The 22,221-nt window shown below is 45.1% G+C and overlaps 1 protein-coding gene across 2 annotated transcripts in view; it reads left to right on the forward strand.

Moving 5' to 3' along the window:
- scml4 (Scm polycomb group protein like 4) overlaps positions 1-15,627 on the forward strand; it is a 91,328-nt gene extending 75,701 nt beyond the window's left edge. For both annotated transcript variants that reach the window (XM_063040808.1, XM_063040809.1), the window contains 3 exons: positions 4,209-4,475; positions 9,293-9,456; positions 15,500-15,627. In XM_063040808.1, the coding sequence (XP_062896878.1) occupies positions 4,209-4,475; positions 9,293-9,456; positions 15,500-15,625 (557 nt within the window). In that variant the 3' untranslated portion in view covers positions 15,626-15,627. The remainder of the gene's footprint in view (positions 1-4,208; positions 4,476-9,292; positions 9,457-15,499) is intronic.
- The last annotated feature ends 6,594 nt before the right edge of the window (positions 15,628-22,221 follow it).

Consider the following 22,221-nt stretch of genomic DNA (forward strand, 5'->3'; position numbering starts at 1 on the left):
AATGTTACGATAGTCATGGGGGATTTCAATATGCAAGTAGATTGATACAATCATATTGGTTCAATCATGTTGGTACTGGATCCCAGAAGAAGGAATTTATAGAATGCCTAGAAGATGGCTTTTCAGAGCAGCTTATGGTCAATTCCACTAGGGAAAAGACAATTCTGGATTGGGTGTTGTGTAACAAACCAGATTTGATTGGGAAATTTAAGGTATCAGAACACTTTGGAAGCAGTGATAGAATTCACTCTGTAGTCTGAGAGGGAGAAGCTAAAATCAAAGTACTGGTATTAAAGTGGAGTAAAGGGGACTGCAGAGGCATGAGAGAGGAGCAGGCCAAAGTTGATTGGAGGGGGACATTATCAGGGACTAGATATACTACACCCCAGGGTTCTGAAACTGGTAACTAAAGAGATTGTGGAGGCATTTGGTGGCGATCTTACAAGAACCACTGGAGTCTGGAATGGTTGTGGAGGATGGGAAAATTCCAAATGTCACTCCTCATTTTCAGAAGGGAGGATTTCAAAATGTGTATGTAATTATAAAGAAAAAAAGCTGGAAATCAGAAATGAAACTGAAAATGCTAGAAATACAGGTGACAGGTCATTGACCTGAAACTGTGTTTTGCTCCTCACAAGTGCCGCCTCACCTGTTGAGTATTTCCAGCTTTCTTTTTGTGTTATCTGTCATAGAGTCATAGAAAAGTACAGCACAGAAACAGGCCCTTCGGCCCATCTAGTCTGTACTGAACCATCAGTCTGCCTCGTCCCATCAACTTGCACCCAGAACAAAGCCCTCTATAACCCTCCCATCCATGTACCCATCCAAATTTCTCTTAAATTTTGAAATCAACCGTACATCCACCAGTTCTGCTGGCAACTTGTTCCACATTCTCACTGCCCTCTGAGTGAAGAAGATCCCTTAAACATTTCACCTTTCACCCTCAACCCATGACCTCTAGTTCTAGTCTCACCCAACCTCAGTGGAAAAAGCTTGCTTGCATTTATCCCTTCTATACCACTCATAATTTTATATATTTCAATCAAATCTCTCCTCAGTCTTCTACATTCTAGGGAATAAAGTCATAACCCTTTAACTTTAACCGTCTTTTTCTCTAACTCAGTTCCTCAAGTTCCGGCAACATCCTTGTAAATTTCCTCTGCACGCTTTCAAACTTATTGACATCTTTCCTGTAGGTAGGGGACCAGAACTACACACAATACTCCAAATTAGGCCTCACCAATGTTTAATACAACTTTAACATAACATTCTAACTCTTGTACTCAATACATTGATTTATAAAGGCTAATACGTTAAAATCTTTCTTTTTGACCCAATCTACTTAGGATGCCATTTTCAAGGAATTCTGAATTTGAATTCCCAAATCCCTCTGTTCTACTGCACTCCTCGGTGCCCTAATGCTCACTGTGTAAGACCTATTCCCTGGTCAATCCTCCCAAAGTGCAGCACCCCACACTTGTCTGCATTAAATTCCATCTGCCATCTTTCAGCCCGTTTTTCCAGCTGGTCCATATCCCACTGTAAGCTTTGCCAGTCTTTCTTGCTGACCATTATACCTGCATCCTTGGTGTCAGCTGCAAAATGTGCTGATCCAATTTACCACAGTATCATTCAGATCGTTGATATAGATGACATACAACAATGGACTGAACACAGATCCCTCCGGCGCACCACTAGTCAAAGGTCTCCAGACAGAGAGGCAACCATCTACAACCACCCTCTGTCTTCTCCCACAAAGCCAATGTCTAATCCGATTTACTACCTCAGTTTGAATGACAAGCGACTGAACCTTCTTGACCAACCTCCCATGCGATCCTTGTCAAAGGCCTTGCTCAGGTCCATGTAGACCACATATCCTGGCTTACCTTCATCAACTTTCCTCGTAACTTTCTTGAAAATTCAAAGAATGGTTAGACATGACTTATCATGCACAAAGCCATGTTGACTAGCCCTAATCAATCCCTATCTATCCAAATACTTATATACCTGGTCTCTTAGAATACCTTACAATAACCTACCCACTACTGATGTCAGGCTCACCAGCCTATAATTCCCGGGCTTATTCTCAGATCCTTTCTCAAACCATTAGCTCTCCTCCAATCCTCTGCTACTTCACCCATGGCAAAGGATATTTTAACGATCTCTGCTAGAGCCAGTGCAATTTCTCTACTTGTCTCCCACATGGTCTGAGGGGACAGCTTGTCAGGTCCTGAGCATTAATCCTCCCTAATTTGCCTCAAGGCAGCGAACACCTCCTCCTCTGTAATCTGTGTCGGGTCCATGACCTGGCTGCTGCATTGCCTCGCCTCTATAGTCTCTGTGCCAATCTCCCGAGTAAATACAGATGCAAAAAAAATCCATTTAAGATCTCCCCCATCTCGTTTGGCTCCATGCATAGATTACCATTTTGATCTCCCAGAGGACGAATTTTGTCCTTTGCTATCCTTTTGCTCTTAATATATCTGTCAAAGCTCTTGGGCATCTCTTTCAACTTGTCTGCTAGAACAAGTTCATATCTTCTTCCTCCTGATTCGCATCTGGCATCTTCTCTCGCATTTCCTGTACTCCTCAGGTACCTCATTTGTTCCTGCCTGCCAATATACTACCTGTTATGCACCTCCTTCTTTTGCTTAACCAGAGTCTCAATTTCTCCTGAAAACCAAGGTACTCCAAACCTACTATCCTTGTCCTTTATTCTGAAAAGAACATGCAAACTCTGTAGTACCAAAATTTCACTTTTGAAGGCCTTCCACTCACCAAGTACACCTTTGTCAGAAAACAGCCAGTCCCAATCCACACTTGCCAGATCCTTTCTGATACCATCAAAATTGGCCCTTCTCCAATTTAGAGTCTCAACCTGAGGACCAGACCTATCCTTTTCTGTAATTACCTTGAAACTATTGGCATTATGAAAACTAATGCAAAATGTTCCCTCCCTTTCTTTCACCTGCCCTGTCTTATTCTGTAAGAGGAGATCTAGCACTGCACTTTCTATAGTTGGGACTTTGATGCACTGATTAAGAAAACCTTCCTGAACACATTTGACAAACCCTTTCCCATCTAGTCCCTTTACAGTATGGGAGTCCCAGTCAATGTGTGGAAAGTTAAAATCATGTACCATCACAACCTTATGTTTCTTGTGAGCTTTCTAAATATCTGCTCCTCTAAATCCCACTGACCGTTGGGTGGTCTATGTTATAATCTCATTAACATGGTCATACCTTTCTTATTCCTCAGTTGTGCCCACAAAGCCTCACTGGATGAGCTTTCCAGTCTATCCTGACTGAGCACTGCCGTGACATTTTCCCTGACTAGTAATACCACCCGTCCCCCTTTGATCCTTCCCACTCAATCACGCCTAAAACAATGGAATCCCAGAACACTGAGCTCCCACTCCTGCCTTTCCTGCAACCAAGTCTCACTAATGGCTACAATTCCAGGTGCTGATCCATGCCCTCAGTTCATCTGCGTTTTCTACAATGCTCCTTGCATTGAAATATACACAGCTCAGAACATTAGTTAACCTTTTGATTCCTGACTTTGTATGCAGGCTTAACAGCATCTTTCTCTACAACCACTCCACTATCTGTTCCGGCGCTCTGGTTCCCATCTCCCTGTAACTCTAGTTTAAAACCTCCTGTGCCACACTAGCAAACCTTCCTGCTAGGATATTAGTCAACCTCCGGTTCAGCATCTGTGATGAGAATGGCAGAACACTGTTTACTGAGCACACGCTCTCTTCTCACAGGTCACACCTTCCCTGAATGAAAGCCCAATGATCCAAAATTGTGAAGCCCTCCCTCCTGCACCAATTCCTTAGCCATGTGTTAAATTGCATGATCTTCCTATTTCTGGCCTCATTGGCAAGTGGCATGGATAGCAATCCAGAGATCACAACCGTGGAGGTCCTGTCCTTTAACTTACCACCTAACTCCCTGAACACACTTTGCAGGGTTTCATCACCCTCCGTACCCATGCCATTGGTACCAACATGGGTCATAACCTCCATGGCTTCTCCTCATCCCACTTAAGAATGGTGTGAACTCGATCTGAGACTAATCTGATCCTGACACCCGGGAGGCAACAGTCCATCTCGTACTGATCCACAGACCCTTCTTTCTGTTCCCCTAACCAATGAACGAATGTGCGACTGTATCATGCGTTTTCTTTTATGATTCCCACTTCAGAGACGGTGATATCAGAGGATGACCTCATCGGATCTGTGGAGAGCAGATTTGCAGTGGACTCCATAGATGGTCCTCTCCACTCAATGAATGCCCGCAGTCCGTCGAGGCGCAACTCCGGAGACCACAGGAGTGCAGGGCCCATTCCTTACAACTACCGCTCATCCTACCAGTCCTCCAGTGGGCCCCCTTCGGCAGGCCTGCGACGGCTTTCGCCCAGCGTGGCTGGAGGTGCGACGTTTTATGAGGGCAAGGAAAGCGGTAATGCAGGTATGTTTCATGTAGGCCGCTGTCATTCCGCCCGAGAGTACTGAGAGGTCCAACAGCCCACTGAGTCTATGCCAACCAGTGACACCCACCGTACATTAACTCCAATTTATTGTATTGTACCCATCTTCCAATCACTACCAACACTCTCCCCCATCCAATTCCACCCCCCATCACCTACAAATGAGCGACCTGTAACAGTCTGATGGCATGAACATTGACTTCTCTAACTTCCGCTAATGCCCCACCTCCCCCTCGTACCCCATTCGTTATTTATTTTTATACACACATTCTTTCTCTCACTCTCCTTTTTTTCCCTCTGTCCCTCTGAATATACCTCTTGCCCATCCTCTGGGTTCCCCTCCCTTGTCTTTCTCCCTGGGCCTCCTGTCCCATGATCCCCTCATATCCCTTTTGCCAATCACCTGTCCAGCTCTTGGCTCCATCCCTCCCCCTCCTGCCTTCTCCTATCATTTTGGATCTCCCCCTCCCCCTCCCACTTTCAAACCTCTTACTAACTCTTCCTTCAGTTAGCCCTGACGAAGGGTCCCGGCCTGAAATGTCGACTGTACCTCTTCCTAGAGATGCTGCCTGGCCTGCTGCGTTCACCAGCAACTTTGATGCGTGTGACCTGTAACAGCGGCCTATTCAGCTATCAACCCACACATCATCCTTTTTGCACTACTCATTTAATTTTGCTTTATACTCGACAACTGGGTGACCTGTTGGGGCACCCTTTGAGAGAACGGTAGTGCAGTCTGATGTGACCAGAATGAACATGACATTTTCCTGACTGCTATTGGTATCGCTTTGCTTTGGAAACTGAAGTAGGAAACCTCAGTTTATTAAAGAAGAACGACACGTAGCAAAGCAAATATAGCTCCTCCTTGTTTAACGAAGTACACTTTTGATGGCATCATTTCTGATTTATCTGCCACCCTTGTGCCTCTTGTCATCATTCTGGATACGTGCAGTCCTTTCATCCCCCATCTCTTCATCTCTTCTGTTATTTGTTGTTCGTCTCTGATCCTAGAGACGTGCATGCCTCCCCTCCTCTGTCTGTTCTTCTCTCATCTTTTTTTGTCCTGACTCTTTGATCCTGGAGTCATGCGGCCCTGGCCTCATCCAATTCTTGTTCTCTCCCTCTCCTTGCCGCTTCCCTTTCCACCCGGCATAATTAGGCGGGCCATTTTTTTTACCCTAATGCTGGATAGAAGATACGAAGCAGTAACACCAAAGGATGCTGATTATTCTTGATGATGTGGTTGACGCTCTCCTAAATGGACGTGATATAGTCACCACTGTCTTTTGACTGCAGCAAAGGATTTTATGGGTGTCTCGAAGTACGTCATTACAATAAGGTTTAATTATCTCTTATTGATGGGTGGCAGTTAGATCTGTCCCAATGCTGCACATGCTGATGTAATTAGCAGAATGTGACCCTTCGAAATAGAGCTGCCCTGCCCTTTTGCTCTGGTAGGTGTCGCTGCTGAGGCTGGCCGTGCGCCTGCGTCGGGCTGTCGCGTCCCAATTTCTATGATGGGTGATCGGCTCTCGGGTGAAAGCAAGCCTGTTGATTTTTGGCGAATGAGAAATTTTATACGAATATATAACCCTGAACTTTGTCTGCATTCTGTAAGTTAGCACATTTGAATTCGATTTAGCCAAAAAAAGTGCCGCTGTAATGCACCATTTGCGCTAATTGGAGGTCACAAACAGACAGACAGAGCATGAGAGTTTTTGTAGTATATAGATATATGTAATTGTAATTTATAGTTTTTTAAATACATTGCATTGCTCTGCTGCCACGAAACAACCAATTTCACAGCATATACTGTATCAAGGGGCCGCAAATGAAGGCGTGCTCGTCTTCTAGGCCACACCCTTGGGATATCGATAAACGGCCGGTCAGTGAGCCCCAGGAGTGGGAACCATCGCCGTAAAGAACTGCAGTTTGAATGCAGTTGCAGGTCAGGGGTACTGACAGAATCCATCCTCTTTGAAAAGGAAAAAGGAGACATTAAAGGTAGAAATTAGGCTGTTTCCGCAGATGAGCTCGAGAAGCTGCTCTCTAGTGCCATCATAGCTCCGCTTGTATTTATTTTCTGTCTTTATTTCAGAGGTATGGTATCTGCAGTTGGTTTAAAATTTTCACGGTGTGTCTGTCAGTCAGAAATGCAGATTACTTTAACCTATGTCTCCATCCCTTCTCACACCTCCTTCCATCAGCCCATCGCATTAGTAACAGTCATAAAGACAACAAAGAGGCCCATAAGGTCTGCAGTGAAATTCAAATCAGTGACATAGTAGTCAGCACAACGCCTTACAGTACCAGCGACCAGGGTTCAATAACCCGCCTCTGTCCGTAAGGAGTTTGTACGTTCTCCCCATGACCATGTGGGTTTCCTCCGAGTGTTCTGGTTTCCTCTCACAGTCCAAAGATGTACCAGTTGGTAAGTTAATTGGTCATTGTAAATTGTCCTGTTATTAGGCAAGGGTTAAATTGGGGGTTGCTGGGCAACGCAGCTCAAAGGGACAATTTGGCACTGTATCTTGATAAGTAGAGGAATAAAGCTTTTAGTACTTATTTAATTAATAGTTCCCAAACTTTTTCCCGGGATACAGATGTCAAACACTAGACAGTGGCTTTACTAGTCTCTGGAGTTGAGACAGTGAGTTTACTAGTCTCTGGAGTTGAGACAGTGAGTTTACTAGTCTCTGGAGTTGAGACAGTGAGTTTACTAGTCTCTGGGGTTGTGAGACAGCGAGCTTACTAGTCTCTGGAGTTGAGACAGTGAGTTTACTAGTCTCTGGGGTTGTGAGACAGCGAGCTTACTAGTCTCTGGAGTTGAGACAGTGAGTTTACTAGTCTCTGGGGTTGTGAGACAGGGAGTTTACTAGTCTCTGGAGTTGTGAGACAGGGAGTTTACTAGTCTCTGGAGTTGAGACAGTGAGTTTACTAGTCTCTGGGGTTGTGAGACAGCGAGTTTACTAGTCTCTGGAGTTGTGAGACAGGCAGTTTACTAGTCTCTGGGGTTGTGAGACAGCGAGCTTACTGGTCTTGGGAGTTGCGAGACAAGGAGTTTACTCGTCTCTGGAGTTGTGAGACAGTGAGTTTACTAGTCTCTGGAGTTGTGAGACAGGGAGTTTACTAGTCTCTGGGGTTGTGAGACAGCGAGCTTACTGGTCTTGGGAGTTGCGAGACAAGGAGTTTACTCATCTCTGGAGTTGTGAGACAGTGAGTTTACTAGTCTCTGGGGTTGTGAGACAGGGAGTTTACTAGCCTCTGGAGTTGTGAGACAGGGAGTTTACTTGTCTCTGGAGTTGAGACAGCGAGTTTACTCGTCTCTAGAGTTGTGAGACAGTGAGTTTACTTGTCTCTGTAGTTGTGAGACAGGGAGTTTACTAGTCTCTGGAATTGTGAGACAGCAAGTTTACTCGTCTCTGGAGTTGAGACAGAGAGTTTACTAGTCTCTGTAGTTGAGACAACGAGTTTACTAGTCTCTGGAGTTGTGAGACAGTGAGTTTACTCGTCTCTGAAGTTATGAGACAGGAAGTTTACTGGTCTCTGGGGTTATGATTTAGGGAGTTTACTAGTCTCTGGAGTTGTGAGACATCTGCTCTATCAGCTTGACACTGTGCTGCCCTAAAGTAACCTTAAAATACATAACAGGGTCTGGACAAGCAGTCTGGACTGGTTATGGGTATGTGGCTGTATTTTTAAACAGTGTATTTTTAGATCTGAGGACGTGTCTGCTCTGTAGGTCAGCCTTGTTTGATTCTGATTCCCATGGGAGGCAGGAGTTTGGTTTTCTCTCATTCAGAACAAGGGCTCAGTGTTTCAGTTTTGTTTTGATTATCAGGGTGAGGGAAGAGACGAGAAGGTGCGTCACCTTGTCGCTGCTTATGTTGAGTACCAGATCAAATTGGAACTAGTGTTTCTGACATAGTCTCCCTGCACTTTGTATCTTCCTATCACTTGAGACCAAAAACTTGTCCGTGTAGCTGATGAACTGGAGTGGGATGGGGCAGTGGGGATGGCAGGAAGAGGGCAACAGCCAGGTTAAAGAAGCTGCTTATAAAGAGGCTCGATTTTATTTAAAGAACTGAAGATCTGAATAAGAAATATGTATCAATTTGAACAGTGTTCATTGATATGGAGCCATAGAAAATTACAGCACAGAAACAGGCCCTTCGGCCCATCTAGTCCATGCCAAATCAATTAAACTGCCTAGTCCCATCAACCTGCACCCGTACCATAGCCCTCCAAACCCCTCCCATCTACGTACTATTCCAAACTTCTCTTAAACCTTGAAATCGACCTTGCATCCACCACTTGTGCTAACAGCTCGTTCCCACTCTCTCACCACCCTCAGAGTGAAGAAGGTTCTCCTCCTGTTTCCCTTTAAACATTTCACTTTTCACCCTTAACCCACGACCCACATTTGTAGTCTCACCCCACCTCAGTGGAAAAGTATTTATATTCTAATTAATATAAATTAGAAAAGTGCAAAATTAATTATAATCTAATTATCTGGACATGAGATCTTTTCCCTCTACCTTGTTTAGTTTTATTATAGACAAGTACTGAGAGTGTTGCCCTCTACATTGATATAATGCTGGCAAGGCCTTAAATAGAGGAACACGGCTTTTTGAGTAAATACACCAGATACAGTATTTGCAACTGAAAAGAAGCAAAATTGGGTTCAGCTTTCCTATTAATTGGCAAAATCGTGCTTACAATTATTTTGCTTTAATATTTTCATGGTCATTCACGATGAATTATTCTATTGTTTTATTTCCTTGTAATCTCATTTTAGCGACTAGTCCTGCCTCAGGCCCTGAACGTCACATACTACCACAGGACACCCTCCGGTCATACAGCAGGCACCCGTCTACCTGGACCGTGGAGGATGTGATGCGTTTCGTCAGGGAATCTGATCCTCAGGCTTTGGGTCCACATGCTGAGCTCTTCAGGAAGCATGTAAGTGTCAATCAGGAAACTTCGTCTCTGCTTAAGCAACCATACATCTCCATACATCAAGCCGAGCTTGCCTTTCTGATCAGGCAACAGTCAAGGCCAATTCAATTCTTCAAAGGAAATTTATTATCAAAGTACATGGATGTTACCATATACAACCTTGAGATTTAGTTTCTTGCAAGCATTTACAGGAAAATGTAATAGAATTTTATAACAAGTGACATAGACAAAGATTGGCGAAACTTCAGTGTTTATTGTGCAAAAAAGAAGACAAACTGTGCAAATAAAAATAATACTGAGAACATGAGTTGTAAAGAGTCCTTAAAATTGAGTCTGTAGATCATAGAATTAGTCCAGAGTTGTTCTGAACAACATTATCCATAGCAGTTCAGAAGCCTGATGCTCGTAACATAATACAGTGCCTATTCACCCCACCTTGGAAGTTTTCATATTTTATTGTTTTACAACATTGAATCACAGTGGATGTAATTTGGCTGTTTTTGGCACTGATTAACAGAAAAAGACTCTTTTGTGTCAAAGTGAAAACAGATCTCTACAAAGTGATTGAAATTAATTACAAATATAAAACACAAAATAATTGATTGTGTAAGTATTCACCCCCTTTTAATATGGCACACCAGATCATCACTGGTGCAGCCAATTGGTTATAGAAGGTAAGTCACATAATTAGTTCAATGGAGACCTGTGTGTAGTCAAGGTGTTTCAATTGATTGCAGTAAAAATACACTTGCATCTGGAAGGTCCAACTGCTGGTGAGTCAGTATCCTGGCAAAAAACTACACCAGGAAGACAAAAGAACACTCCAAGAAACTCCACAAAAAGGTTATTGAAAAGCACAAGCCAGGAGATGGATACAAGAAAATTTCCAAGTCACTAAATATCCCTCAGAGTACAGTTAAGTCGATCATCAAGAAATGGAAAGAATATGGCACAGCTGTAAATCCGCCTAGCGCAGACCGTCCTCAAAAACTAAGTGACCGTGCAAGAAGGGGACTAGTGAGGGAGGCCCCCACGAGACCTGTGACAACTCTGAGGAGTTACAAGCTTCAGTGGCTGAGATGGGAGAGACTGTGCAAACAACAACTGTTGCCTGGGTGATTCACCAGTGGCAGCCTTATGGGAGACAAGCAAAGAGAAAGCTACTGTTGAAAAAACTCACATGAAATCTCGGCTGGAGTTTGCCAGAAGGCATGTGGGAGACTCTGAAGTCAGCTGTAAGAAGGTTCTATGGTCTGATGAAACCAAAATTTGAGCTTTTTGGTCATCAGACTAAACACTATTTTTGGCGTAAGCCAAACACAGCACATCATCAAAAATGCGTTATCCCTACTGTGAAGCATGGTGGTGGCTGCATCATGCTGTGGGGATGCTTCAATGCAGCAGACCCTGGAAGGCTTGTGAAGGTAGAGGGTAAGGTTACTGCAGCAAAATACAGGGAAATCCTGGAGGAAAACCTGATGCAGTTTCCAAGAGAAATAACGATTTGGGAGAAGATTTGTTTCCCAGCAAGACAATGACCCCAAGTATAAAGCCAAAGCTACTCAGGAATGGCTTAAAAACAACAAAGTTAATGTTCTGGAGTAGCCAAGCCAGAATCTAGACCTCAAACCAATTAAGAATTTGTGGCTGGACTTGAAAAGGGCTGTTCACTCATCATCCAAATGCAATCTGACAGAGCTTGAGCAGATTTGCAAAGGAGAATGGGGAAAAATGGGACCTTTTCTGACTGGCTGCCAGTGACCAATGGTGTTCCACAAATGTCTGTGTTGGGACCGATACTTACTACATTATTTGTCAATGATTTGGATGAAAGGATTGATGGCTTTGTTGCAAAGTTTGCAGATGATATGAAGATAGGTAGAGGGGAAGGTAGTTTTGAGGAAGTAGAGAGGATATAGAAAGATTTAGATTAGGGGAATAGGCAAAGAAATGGCAGATAGAATACAGTGTCGGGAAGTGTATGGACATGCACTTTGGTAGAAGAAATTAAAGGTTTGACTATTTTCTAAATGGAGAGAAAATACAAAAAAAAAATGAGGAGCAAAGGGACTTGGGAATCCTTGTGCAGGAATCCCAAAAGGTTAATTTACAGGCTGAGTCTGGTGAGGAAGGCAAATGTAATGTTAGCATTCATATCAAGAGGACTAGAATATAATTACAAGGATGCAATGTTGAAAGTTTATAAAGTATTAGTGAGGCCACAATTAAGAGTATTGTGAGAAGGTTTGGGCCCTTTATCTTAGAAAGGATGTGCTGAAGCTGGAGAGGGTTCAAAGGAGGTTCATGAAAATGATTCCAGGATTGAATGGCTTGTCATTTGATGGCTCTGGGTCTGTATTCACTAGAATTCAGAAGAGTGAGGGGTGACCTCATTGAAGCCTATTGAATGGTGAAAGGCCTTGACAGAGTGAATATGAGTGGATATTTCCTATGGTGGGAGAGTCTAAGACCAGAGGACACAGCCTCAGAATACAGGGGCATCCATTTAGAACAGAGATGAGGAAGAATTTCTTTAGCCAAAGAGTGGTGAATCTGTGGAATTCTTTGCCACAGGCAGCTATGGAGGCCAAGTCTTTATGTATATTTAAGGCAGAGCTTGATAGATTCTTGATTGGTCAGGGCATGAAGTGATACAGGGAGAAGGCAGGAGATTGGGGCAGAGAGGGAAAATGGATCTGCCATGATGAAATAGTGGACCAGACTCAATGGGCCAAATGACCTAATTCTGCTCCTATATCTTATGGTCTTATGGTATTGAGCACTTTCTGTAGCTATGTCTGTTCCTGGACATTGGTGTTTCCATACCAGTCCTTGATGCAAATAATTTACTCAGTATTTCAACCTTCTTATAAGTAGTGGATGTGAGCATTTGCATGGACCATTAAGGTCCTACTTAAATTTTTGTCTACAAGTCTTATCTAGTCTATAAGACATTAGAGCAGAATTGGGCCAATTGAGTCTGCTGTGCCATTTCATCATGGCTGATCGATTTCCCTCTCAAACACGAGAAAGTCTGCCGATGCTGGAAATCCAAGCAACTCATACAAAATGCTGGAGGAACTCAGCAGGTCAGAGAGCATCTATGGAAAAGAGTAAACAGTTAACCTTTCAGGCCGAAACCCTTCTTCATCATTGGAAAGAAAGAGGAGAAGTCAGAGTGAGAAGGTGGGGGAGGAGGGGAGGAAGAGGTACAACGTGATAGGTGAAACTGAGAGAGGGAGGGGGCAAAGTGTAGTTTTTGGAAGTCGAGTGGTGAAAGAGATAAAGGGCTGGAGAAAGGGGAATCTGATAGGGGAGGATAGAAGACCATGGAAAAAAGGGAAGGGGGAGGAGCACCTGAGGGAGGTGATGGGCAGGTAAGGAGATAAGGTGAGAGAAACAGGAATGGGGAATGGTGAGGGGGGAGCGATTCCCTCTCAGCCCCGTTCTCCTGCCTTCTCCCCATAACCTTTCACACCCTGACTAATCAAGAACCTATCAACCGCTGCCTTAACTACACCCAGAGACTTGGCAATGAATTCCACAGATTCACCACCCTCTGGCTGCAGAAGTTCCTCCTCATCTCCGTTTTAAATGGAGATCCCGCTATTCTGAGGCTGCGCTCTCTGGTCCTAGTCACGGGTGAGGATGCCACCTGAGCTCCTCTCGTCCATTTGGCTTAATGGAGTGAAATGAGAATGACTCCTGAAAGATTTGTGACCGTTTACCTTAAAGTGAATTATTAGACCATAAAACATTGTGGGGACATGCTTTTAGGCATATTTGGTAGAGGTTAGCTTGGAATTACTTGTATTTTTGCTGCTGTTATCTGTAACTTGCTGAGGAATGAGTTGAATAGATCTTTTGTCAAATCCAATCCAGAGAATTTAATCACTTTGTATTGACTCTACTAGTTCATCTCCAGAGATATCAAGACCTTGCAGTCTCCATCTGATCCTCCTCACTCTGAGTGGCACTCTTATTCATTTGCGTCAGTCAGGATGTCAGCCTGCACTGTTGGTACCATCAGTAACCACTGGGAGTTGTCCACTGACACAGTCCACATGGTCTGTGCTCCTCTCTGTCGAAGAGGGGAGTATCTTCTTACTTTGTGTCAACAGTATTGTTTGGAATTCTACTGTTTTCCCTTGGAACATCGTACTGAACCACTGTAAACTCTCTGCACTGCTGCTCCTTGGCCTGTCGGCTGTTGGGGATGCAGCTGCCTTCAGCCTGTGGGCCCGCAGGAAGAATGCCAGGAAGGGCCCCCTCATAGCGGCAGTCAAACTAGGAGCAGACACAGCCCAGCAGGAAGTTTGGGGAATGGTGCCCAGTGTTGAGCGAGTGGAGTCTGAAAGCTGGAGATGCTCTGGTCTCGCAGTCATAATCAAGACAGAGCTGGAGGCTGGAAGCTCAGATCCAGAGGTTAGAGAGTCGGAACATGAAATGGGAAACCTGTGTCCAGGTGAGAATAATCTGGATTTACAGGCAGGTTATTCAGCAATGGGAATCTGAATATAGAAATGGGGAGGTGCTACATTTTAGTAGAACTAATCAAAATAGGACATACATGGTAAATAGTAGGACATTAAAGAATGCAGTAGAACAGAGGGATCGAGGAATAATGGTGCATAGTTTCCTGAAGATGGAATCTCATGTGGATAGGGTGGTGAAGGAAGCTTTTGGTTTGCTGGCCTTTATTAATCAGAGCATTGAGTATAGGAACTGGGGTGTAATGTTGAATTTGTAGAAGGCATTGGTAAGGCCAAACCTGGAGTATTGTGTACAGTTCTGGTCACCGAATTATAGGAAAGATGTCAATAAAATTGAGAGAGTACAGAGGACGTTTACTAAAATGTTGCCTGGGTTTCATCTCCTAAGTTACAGAGAAAGATGAACAAGTTAGGTCTTTATTCTTTGGAGCATAGAAGGTTGGGGGGGACTTGATAGAGGTATTTAAAATTATGAGGGGGATTGATAGAGTTGACGTGGTTAGACTTTTTCCTTTGAGAGTGGAGAAGATTCAAACAAGAGAACATGAGTTGAGAGTTAAAGGGCAAAGGTTTAGGGGTAACATGAGGGGGAACTTCTTTACTCAGAGAGTGGTAGCTGTGTGGGATGAGCTTCCAGCAGAAGTGGTTGAGGCAGGTTCTATGTTGTTGTTTAAAGTTAAATTGGACAGCTATATGGACAGGAAAGGAATGGAGGGTTATTGGCTGAGTCCAGGTCGGTGGGACTAGGATAGGGTAACAGTTCGGCACGGACTAGAAGAGCCGAGATGGCCTGTTTCCATGCTGTAATTGTTATATGGTTATATAACCTTGAAACAAATCTCTGAGCATGCTGTCATTTGACCCAAGCAACAAAACATCTGCATTGCTACCGGGCAGCAGTAGTGTACATTGGATATCGGTGTGCTCTACCAAACGGCGGTACTGGACCAGAGCTGACACAGGGCTTTTCCATTACTTCCTCTCAACCGGCTGAGTAACACCTTGGTGTTTGGTTCCAGAGTTTTGGCCACAACTAACTGATGCAAATAAAAGCCAGAGAATAGGATTAATGTTGGATGAGTGTTAATTGGGTAGCTGATGGTCAGCACGAACACAAAGGGCTGAAGGGCCTGTTTCTGTGCCGTCTAAAATATGACTGTAGGGGGAAAAGACTGCAAGTAGTGCGATTCTGAATGAAAAGAAAACAAATATCCAGCAGCCTTAAATGTCTACCGACCTCGAATAACTTTAAGTAATTTAATTGTTGAGACTGAATTCCCACAATTTCCCTGAATTCCACCTATTGAAAATTAGAGTGGTAAGATTTCATAGAAATTTAATAGGGCTTAATGTGTGGTTCTGTTAAAAGTGATGGTTGGGCGCTGGGTCAATTGTCGGAATTCAGATTCTACACCCAAGAAGTTAGCCTGCCATTTCTCCTCGTCTCATATCCCTAAATATTTCCAGTTTTCTCTTTGTTACTCATGTTTGGTGCAATGTGTCTCTTTCCAGCTGCTGATCTGCTTCTCTCCCCCTCCCCATTTTTTTTCCAGGAGATTGATGGGAATGCTTTGATCTTGCTGAAGAGTGACATGATAATGAAGTACATGGGACTGAAACTGGGCCCAGCTCTGAAGCTCTGCTACCATATTGATAAACTGAAACAGGGCAAATACTGACCCGAGGGGTAAACGTGAGCAGCACAAGTGGATGACAAGTCCTGTCTGTCTTGTTCTTGTTTTGTTTCTATTTCCTGTCTTTGAAGGTGCACTTTCTTCCTGCTGAAGTTGTTCAAAAACCTTCTGATACATTTGGCAAGAAGGGCTTGGATTAACTTGACGAGTTGCAGCAGGACCACACACAAGGGCTGGTTTGTGGGTGATTTTATCTGTGGTTTCTTTCCGCGCGCACAAAAACCCAACAAACGTCAGCAGTGCATGCGCTGAGTTTTCATACCTGGAATTCCAATGAAAGTACCTGAGACGTTTTAGCCGACCCTGGTTCCTCATTGTGAACTTAATCTTCTGGAGGTATCATTGAATAAGTGGATGTGTAGTATTCATGTACAAATGCCAGACTGAATGAACGATGGCCTTTATGTAATGTGTATAGTACAACATAATCTAAATTTAATTTTAAGGTGAACGATATTGCTTTTAAGAAGTTATATTGAATTGTGTAAATAAGTGTATAATTCTCTGCTACTGAAGGTTAATATTTTGCTTAGCAAACTCCCGGCATCAGTGGATGGGATGACCAATTGTTAGATGATTCCAGAAAGCAGCAAAATGGAGATTGTACCTTATTTTCAGAAGTGTATCCTTGACACCTTGAGGTTTGTTCTGTATATAGTCACGAATGGTGCAGGTTTCTTGAAAGTGAAGTTCCTCAGCACTCGCGGGGTTTAATCCTGAATACCTGGTAAACGAAGCCAAGCAAAGACCACTGACTAGACAGGCTTGCGGCTACTGACTGTGAAAATTATAGTGATGTTCAGATTGAATCTGTGTATATTTTAGTAGGTGATTCTCTGAACATTCATCAGATCAGAGCTGAAACCAGAATATGAATGGTTGTTGCTTGATATAGGATTACTCAGCCAGTGTACGCTTAGAGAATGAGGTTAACCAATTCACTAGAGAGTGGAATTAGCCAATAAGCATATTCTCAGAAGTGGAGCAAACTAGACAGTGTGCAGTGGGGAGAGGGGTTAACTGCTGGTGTGTATTGGGGAGTGAGGGAATTGAAATTTGCCAGCTACCAGGGAGTGAGTTCAGCCAGCTCAGGAATGGAGATAATTGGCCAATCTGTGCAGTCAGGGGCTCACTTTGGCAGATGAGAAGCCATAGGTCAGAAAGAAGGAAGACATTCTGGAGGTACAGGTATGGTAAGTCCATGGTGAAGAGAAATCAGACGAGACCAGGAAAATGGAAACTGTCAAAATGGCAAAGGATATCTTAAGTGTCATGATGCGACTGAATTGCGGTAGAATTTATGTGGTAGGGTTGAAAGAAATGAGTAAGGTGGGACAAAAACAGACTGAAACAATGGGCCTGCCTGGATAGGGCAGGGTTGGGAGGCTGTGCTTGAGGATATGATATCAGTGACCACTTAACAGACGAAGGCCTGATGCAGACAAGGCCTACTTCCGTTGCAATGAGTGAATGAAGCAAACCCAAGTGCAGGACACAGGCACGGAGACTGAGTTAGGATGCTTACGCAGACGTGAGTGTTGAACAACAAACAGGAGGGATCTTGACACGGAGAGATGGAGTTTCATAGGTAAACCTTGAAACTGGAGCAAAACTTAGAACACACAGTCCTAAGCGGCCGGGAAACGTTAATTACCACACAGGCAAAACCAACAATCTGGTGACTAGTGGTTGTAATGCCGGGGTTCTTATGCTACAGGTCTTGATGGAAACCAGGTGTGCTGTCATCAAAGAGAATGAGAAGAAAATGGGAAATTAACAGTCAGAACCGTGGCACAATCAAAGAAAATTAGCACAAAGATAGAGAATTAATCATCGGGACTGTGACAGTATCCTCATCAATGGGAGCCTCCAGGTGAACCACCAGGCTTCTCCGGATTGTCTCGAAGGAAATCACGGATGAGGGAAGGGTCCAGGATGAAAGAGCAGGGAATCCAGGTGCATTCCTCTGGGCCGTATCCCTCCCAATCAACCAGGTACTGGAGGCGCCTGCCTCAGCAGCGCACATTCAGTATTCGTCGGACGGTGTACGCTGGGTGGTCGTCAATGACCCGGGCAGGTGGAGGGGGTTCGGCAGGAGGACACAAAGGGCTGACAGACACAGGTTTCAGTTGGGAGACGTGGAACGTGGGATGAATGTGTATGGATCCGGGCAGTTTGAGTCTGACCACCAAGGGGTTGATGACACTCTCAATCTTGAATGGTCCCAGGTAGCGAGGGGTAAGTTTCTTGGGTTCATTCGTGATGGGGATGCCTTTTGACGAGAGCCAAACCTTCTGCCCAGGCCGATAATCTGGTTCAGGAATTTGATGGCCAGCGGCAATCCTCTGGTTGTGATCGGCTGAGCGGAGCAGGGCTGCGCGTGCATCCTTACAGATCTTGCGGCACTGGCGGAGATGGGCCTGAACTGAAGGCATAGCAATGTCGTCTTAATGTGCGGGAAACAGGGGTTCGTAACCGAGGGAGCATTCAAAGGGAGACATTCTGGTGGCGGTGCTAACCAGGGAGTTGTGGGCGTACTCGATCCAAATGAGATAGGTGCTCCAGGATGACAGGTTGTTGGCGGTTATGCAGCGCAGTTCTGCTTCCAAATCCTGGTTTGCTCGTTCTGTTTGACCATTAGTCTGCGGATGAAAGCCGGAAGACAGGTTTACTGAGGCTCCAAGGGCTTGACAAAAGGATCTCCAGACTTGAGAGATGAATTGGGAACCCCGGTCAGAAATAATGTCAGAGGGAATGCCATGAAGGCGGAAGACATGATGGACAAGGAGGTTGGCTGCCTCACGGGCTGTAGGGAGTTTGGGAAGGGCTACAAAGTGCACAGCTTTGGAGAAGCGATCCACCACGGTGAGTACGGCAGTGTTCCCATGTGAAGGGGGCAGTCCAGTAATGAAATCCAGCAGAATGTGAGACCAGGGGCGGCTAGGGACAGGTAGGGGACAAAGCAACCCAGCAGGTGGTTGGTGGGAGGCTTTTCCGCCGGCACAAACAGAACAGGCAGAGACGAAGGAACGAGTGTCAGTGTCCATGGAGGGCCACCAGAAATGTCTCTTCAGCAGGGACTGAGTTCAATCGATTCCGGGATGGCAGGCGAAACGAGAAGTGTGCCCCCACTGGAGAACCTGAGATCGAACTGAATCAGGCACGAAGAGGCAATTGGAGGGTCCATTGCCTGGGTCAGGTTGAGTCCGTTGGGCCTCTCTGACTATGGATTCGATCTCCCAGGTGAGGGCAGCCACTACACGGGATGGTGGAAGGATGGTCTCGGGGTTAGGATGGCCCACCTCGGAGACATATTGATGGGAGAGAGCATCGGGCCTCCCATTCTTGGACCCCGGACGACAGGTGAGTGTGAATCTAAAATGGCCGAAAAATAATGCCCAGCGGGCTTGGCGGGAATTCAGGCGTTTGGCGGTTTGGATGTATGCGAGATTCTTGTGATCAGTCCAGACGATGAATGGATGGTCCACTCCCTCCAGCCAGTGCCTCTACTCTTCCAAAGCGAGTTTGACGGCCAGTAACTCCCGGTTCCCTACATCGTGGTTCCGTTCGGCGGGGGACAGCTGGCAAGAAAAGAAGGCGCAGGGATGGAGTTTTTGGTCTGAGTCGGAGCATTGGAAGAGGACCGCTCCCACCCCAGAGTCAGAGGCGTCGACTTCCACAATGAATTGGCGAGAAGGATCGGGTTGGACCAGGATGGGAGCGGAGGTGAAACGTCTCTGCAGCTCCATGAAGGCTGAGTCCGCTTCGGGGTCCCAGTGAAAAGGGGTCGTAGTAGAGGTGAATCCAGTAGGGGGCACTGCCACCCGGCTGTAATCCCTGATGAAGCGATGATAAAAGTTTGCAAACCACAGAAATCGCTGGGGTTGCTTGAGTGTTGTGGGTTTTGGCCACTCCGCCACTGCTCGGATCTTTTCGGGATCCGCCCTCACTTGCCCGCTCTCGATAATGTACCCTAAGAAACCGACGGAAGGGACATGAAACTCGCACTTCCCAGTCTTCGCGAATAGTTTGTTCTCCCAAAGCCCCTGCAAAACCTGACGGACATGGTGGGTGTGTTCCTGAAGACTGTGGGAGAAGATTAAGATGTCGTCCAAATAAACAAAAACGAAACGGTTAATGAAGTCCCTCAGGACATTATTTATCAGGGTTTGGAGGATGGTGGGGGCATTGGTGAGACCGAAGGGCATGACCAGATATTCGAAGTGACCAAGAGGGGTGTTAAAAGCTGTTTTCCACTCATCTCCCTCCCTTATCCTGACCAGGTGGTAGGCACTTCGTAGGTCCAACTTAGAGAAGATGGTGGCTCCATGAAGTGGTTCGAAAGCAGAGTTGATAAGGGGCAGTGGATACTTACTCTTTATGGTGATGCTAATTAGGGCCCAGTAGTCGATGCAGGGGCGCAGTGAGCCGTCTTTCTTCCCCACAAAAAAGAAACCTGCGCCTACAGGGGAAGATGAGGGTTGGATAATGCCTGAGTCATTTAGGTAAGCCTCCACTGCTAGAGAACAATAGAGAACACTCGGGACCGTGACAACTTCAGCAAAGCCTTGTATCCGCTCCAGACTCCAGCATCTGCAAACTCTGCGTCTCCATGCCTGTGTAATGAGGTTGTTACATCCTTAGGGCTTCTCTCAACTTTTCTGATGATCCACCTTTTAAAACCAAAAAGGAATAGAATCGGCAGGCCAGGCAGCATCTCTAGGAAGAGGTACAGTCGACGTTTCAGGCCGAGACCCTTCGTCAGGACTGACGATGCTGCCCGGTCTGCTGCGTTCACCAGCAACTTTGATGTGCGTTGCTTGAATTTCCAGCAACTGCAGAATTCCTGTTGTTTAAGGAATAGAATCATTCAATTTTCTCTATTGGAGCTGGTCACAATATCTTCTCTGGACAGCACTGTGCAGTGCTCAATTTGGGCTGCTGGCAGCTTTGGTTAATATATTGGAGCCCATCTTGGATGTGCTTGGACTCACAGCTCGTCCCTTTACACCACATTTCTGCAGCAGCCCTACAGGCATTGCTGATATCACAGCAGAATTTATTGCCTCCCTGCAAGTTTCCCTCCTGCCAAAAAAGAGTACGCTCTCTCTGGTTATCAGTCAACGATATATAGATGGGAAATGATAGATGATATTTCATTGTATCTTTCTATCAATATAACCCCCTTCCCCTTCCTCTTCTCTCATTGGTTCCTTTTTGCCAGTTGGTGTTCCTCCACAGAGTGGATTAGAAGTCAGGCAGGGTATCCTTTCTGCAGTAGTAGAGAATTTTTCCTGTAACTGCTATGGATGTGCAGTGTCTGCCAGATCATGCTATAGAAACAAAGCACAACTGAAAAAGAATACCTCTGCTGCTAAAGCAACTTCTCCAATCCCTGGATAGAGCTGCAAGCTTTAGTAATAAACTGTCCCAATCAATGGGAGCACTGTAACAAAGATTCCGTTACAGATAGGGTTACACAATAAGCACAACATTGGTTCAATAAGCATGGATTGTTTCATTCACACTACAGATTTCAACACAAAGTGCTGCTGTTCAAGGAACTTGGGCAATGAATTCAGGATGTTTCCGGTTGGATTAATTGCCCCACTACTGCAATGGGATAGTACATAAAGGGAGACCACTGTAAATTGGGATCTTCAACAATAGGGCTTAGATCATGCTATTCTCCTGGTTCCATTTCTGATGTTCATGACTTGTGAGCTTCTGATAGAATTTCACCATTAAATGCACTAAGGGGCTGAATGCTGCCTTTCACCAACCAGCTGCCTGCTAGACCACTGACTTCTTTTCTCAGGCAGATTCGCTGTAGAGTACCTCAAAGAGCTCCCAGTCAAGTCTGCACGGGGACCACAAGAGATTGCAGATGCTGGAATCTGCAGCAACAAACTATTTTCTGGGAGAACTCAGCTGGTCAAGCAGCCTCTGTGGGAGGAAAGAATTGTTGAAGTTTTGGTTTCGGGTCCTGATGCAGGGTCTTGGCTGAAATATCAGCAATTCCTTCCCCTCCCACCAATGCAGCTCAACCTACTGAGTTCCTCCAGCAGATTGTTTCCAGCCGCAGATTCCAGTACCTTGCAGACTCTTGTGTCTCCAATCTGCTGGAGGAACAAGAGAGAGCAGCATCTCTGGGGAAAGAAAATGCTAGCATTTCAGGTCAACAATTCCTCACTTCCACCCCCATATGGGTTCCATTTTAATACACAATTGAGCAAAGTGCCAACACGCTGCTTTTAATGTGCCAATCCCCAATTTCAGATATGTTTACTAATGACTGACTGGGCACTAAGCAGCTTAGACTTAGCAAAGGAGCTCAGTTTTGAGTAAGTGGTGGATTTGGTTTTCCAGCTTTCTTGTCTACTCCGCTTACTGTTCATATGTTTCTATTTCTGCAACAACTGCCATATGGAGTAGAGTCAGTGCCTTTGGGAATTGTTAACACTCAGCATGCTGATTCTACGTTACGCACACAACAGCAAGCAAATCCAGGCAGTGATAAACTATCATCAAGGTGCTGACAATGAAATGTGTGGTCGACTCAAGCCCACAGATCTCAATGA

Source organism: Mobula hypostoma, chromosome 2 (assembly GCF_963921235.1).
Source record: "Mobula hypostoma chromosome 2, sMobHyp1.1, whole genome shotgun sequence".
NCBI lineage: Eukaryota > Metazoa > Chordata > Chondrichthyes > Myliobatiformes > Myliobatidae > Mobula > Mobula hypostoma.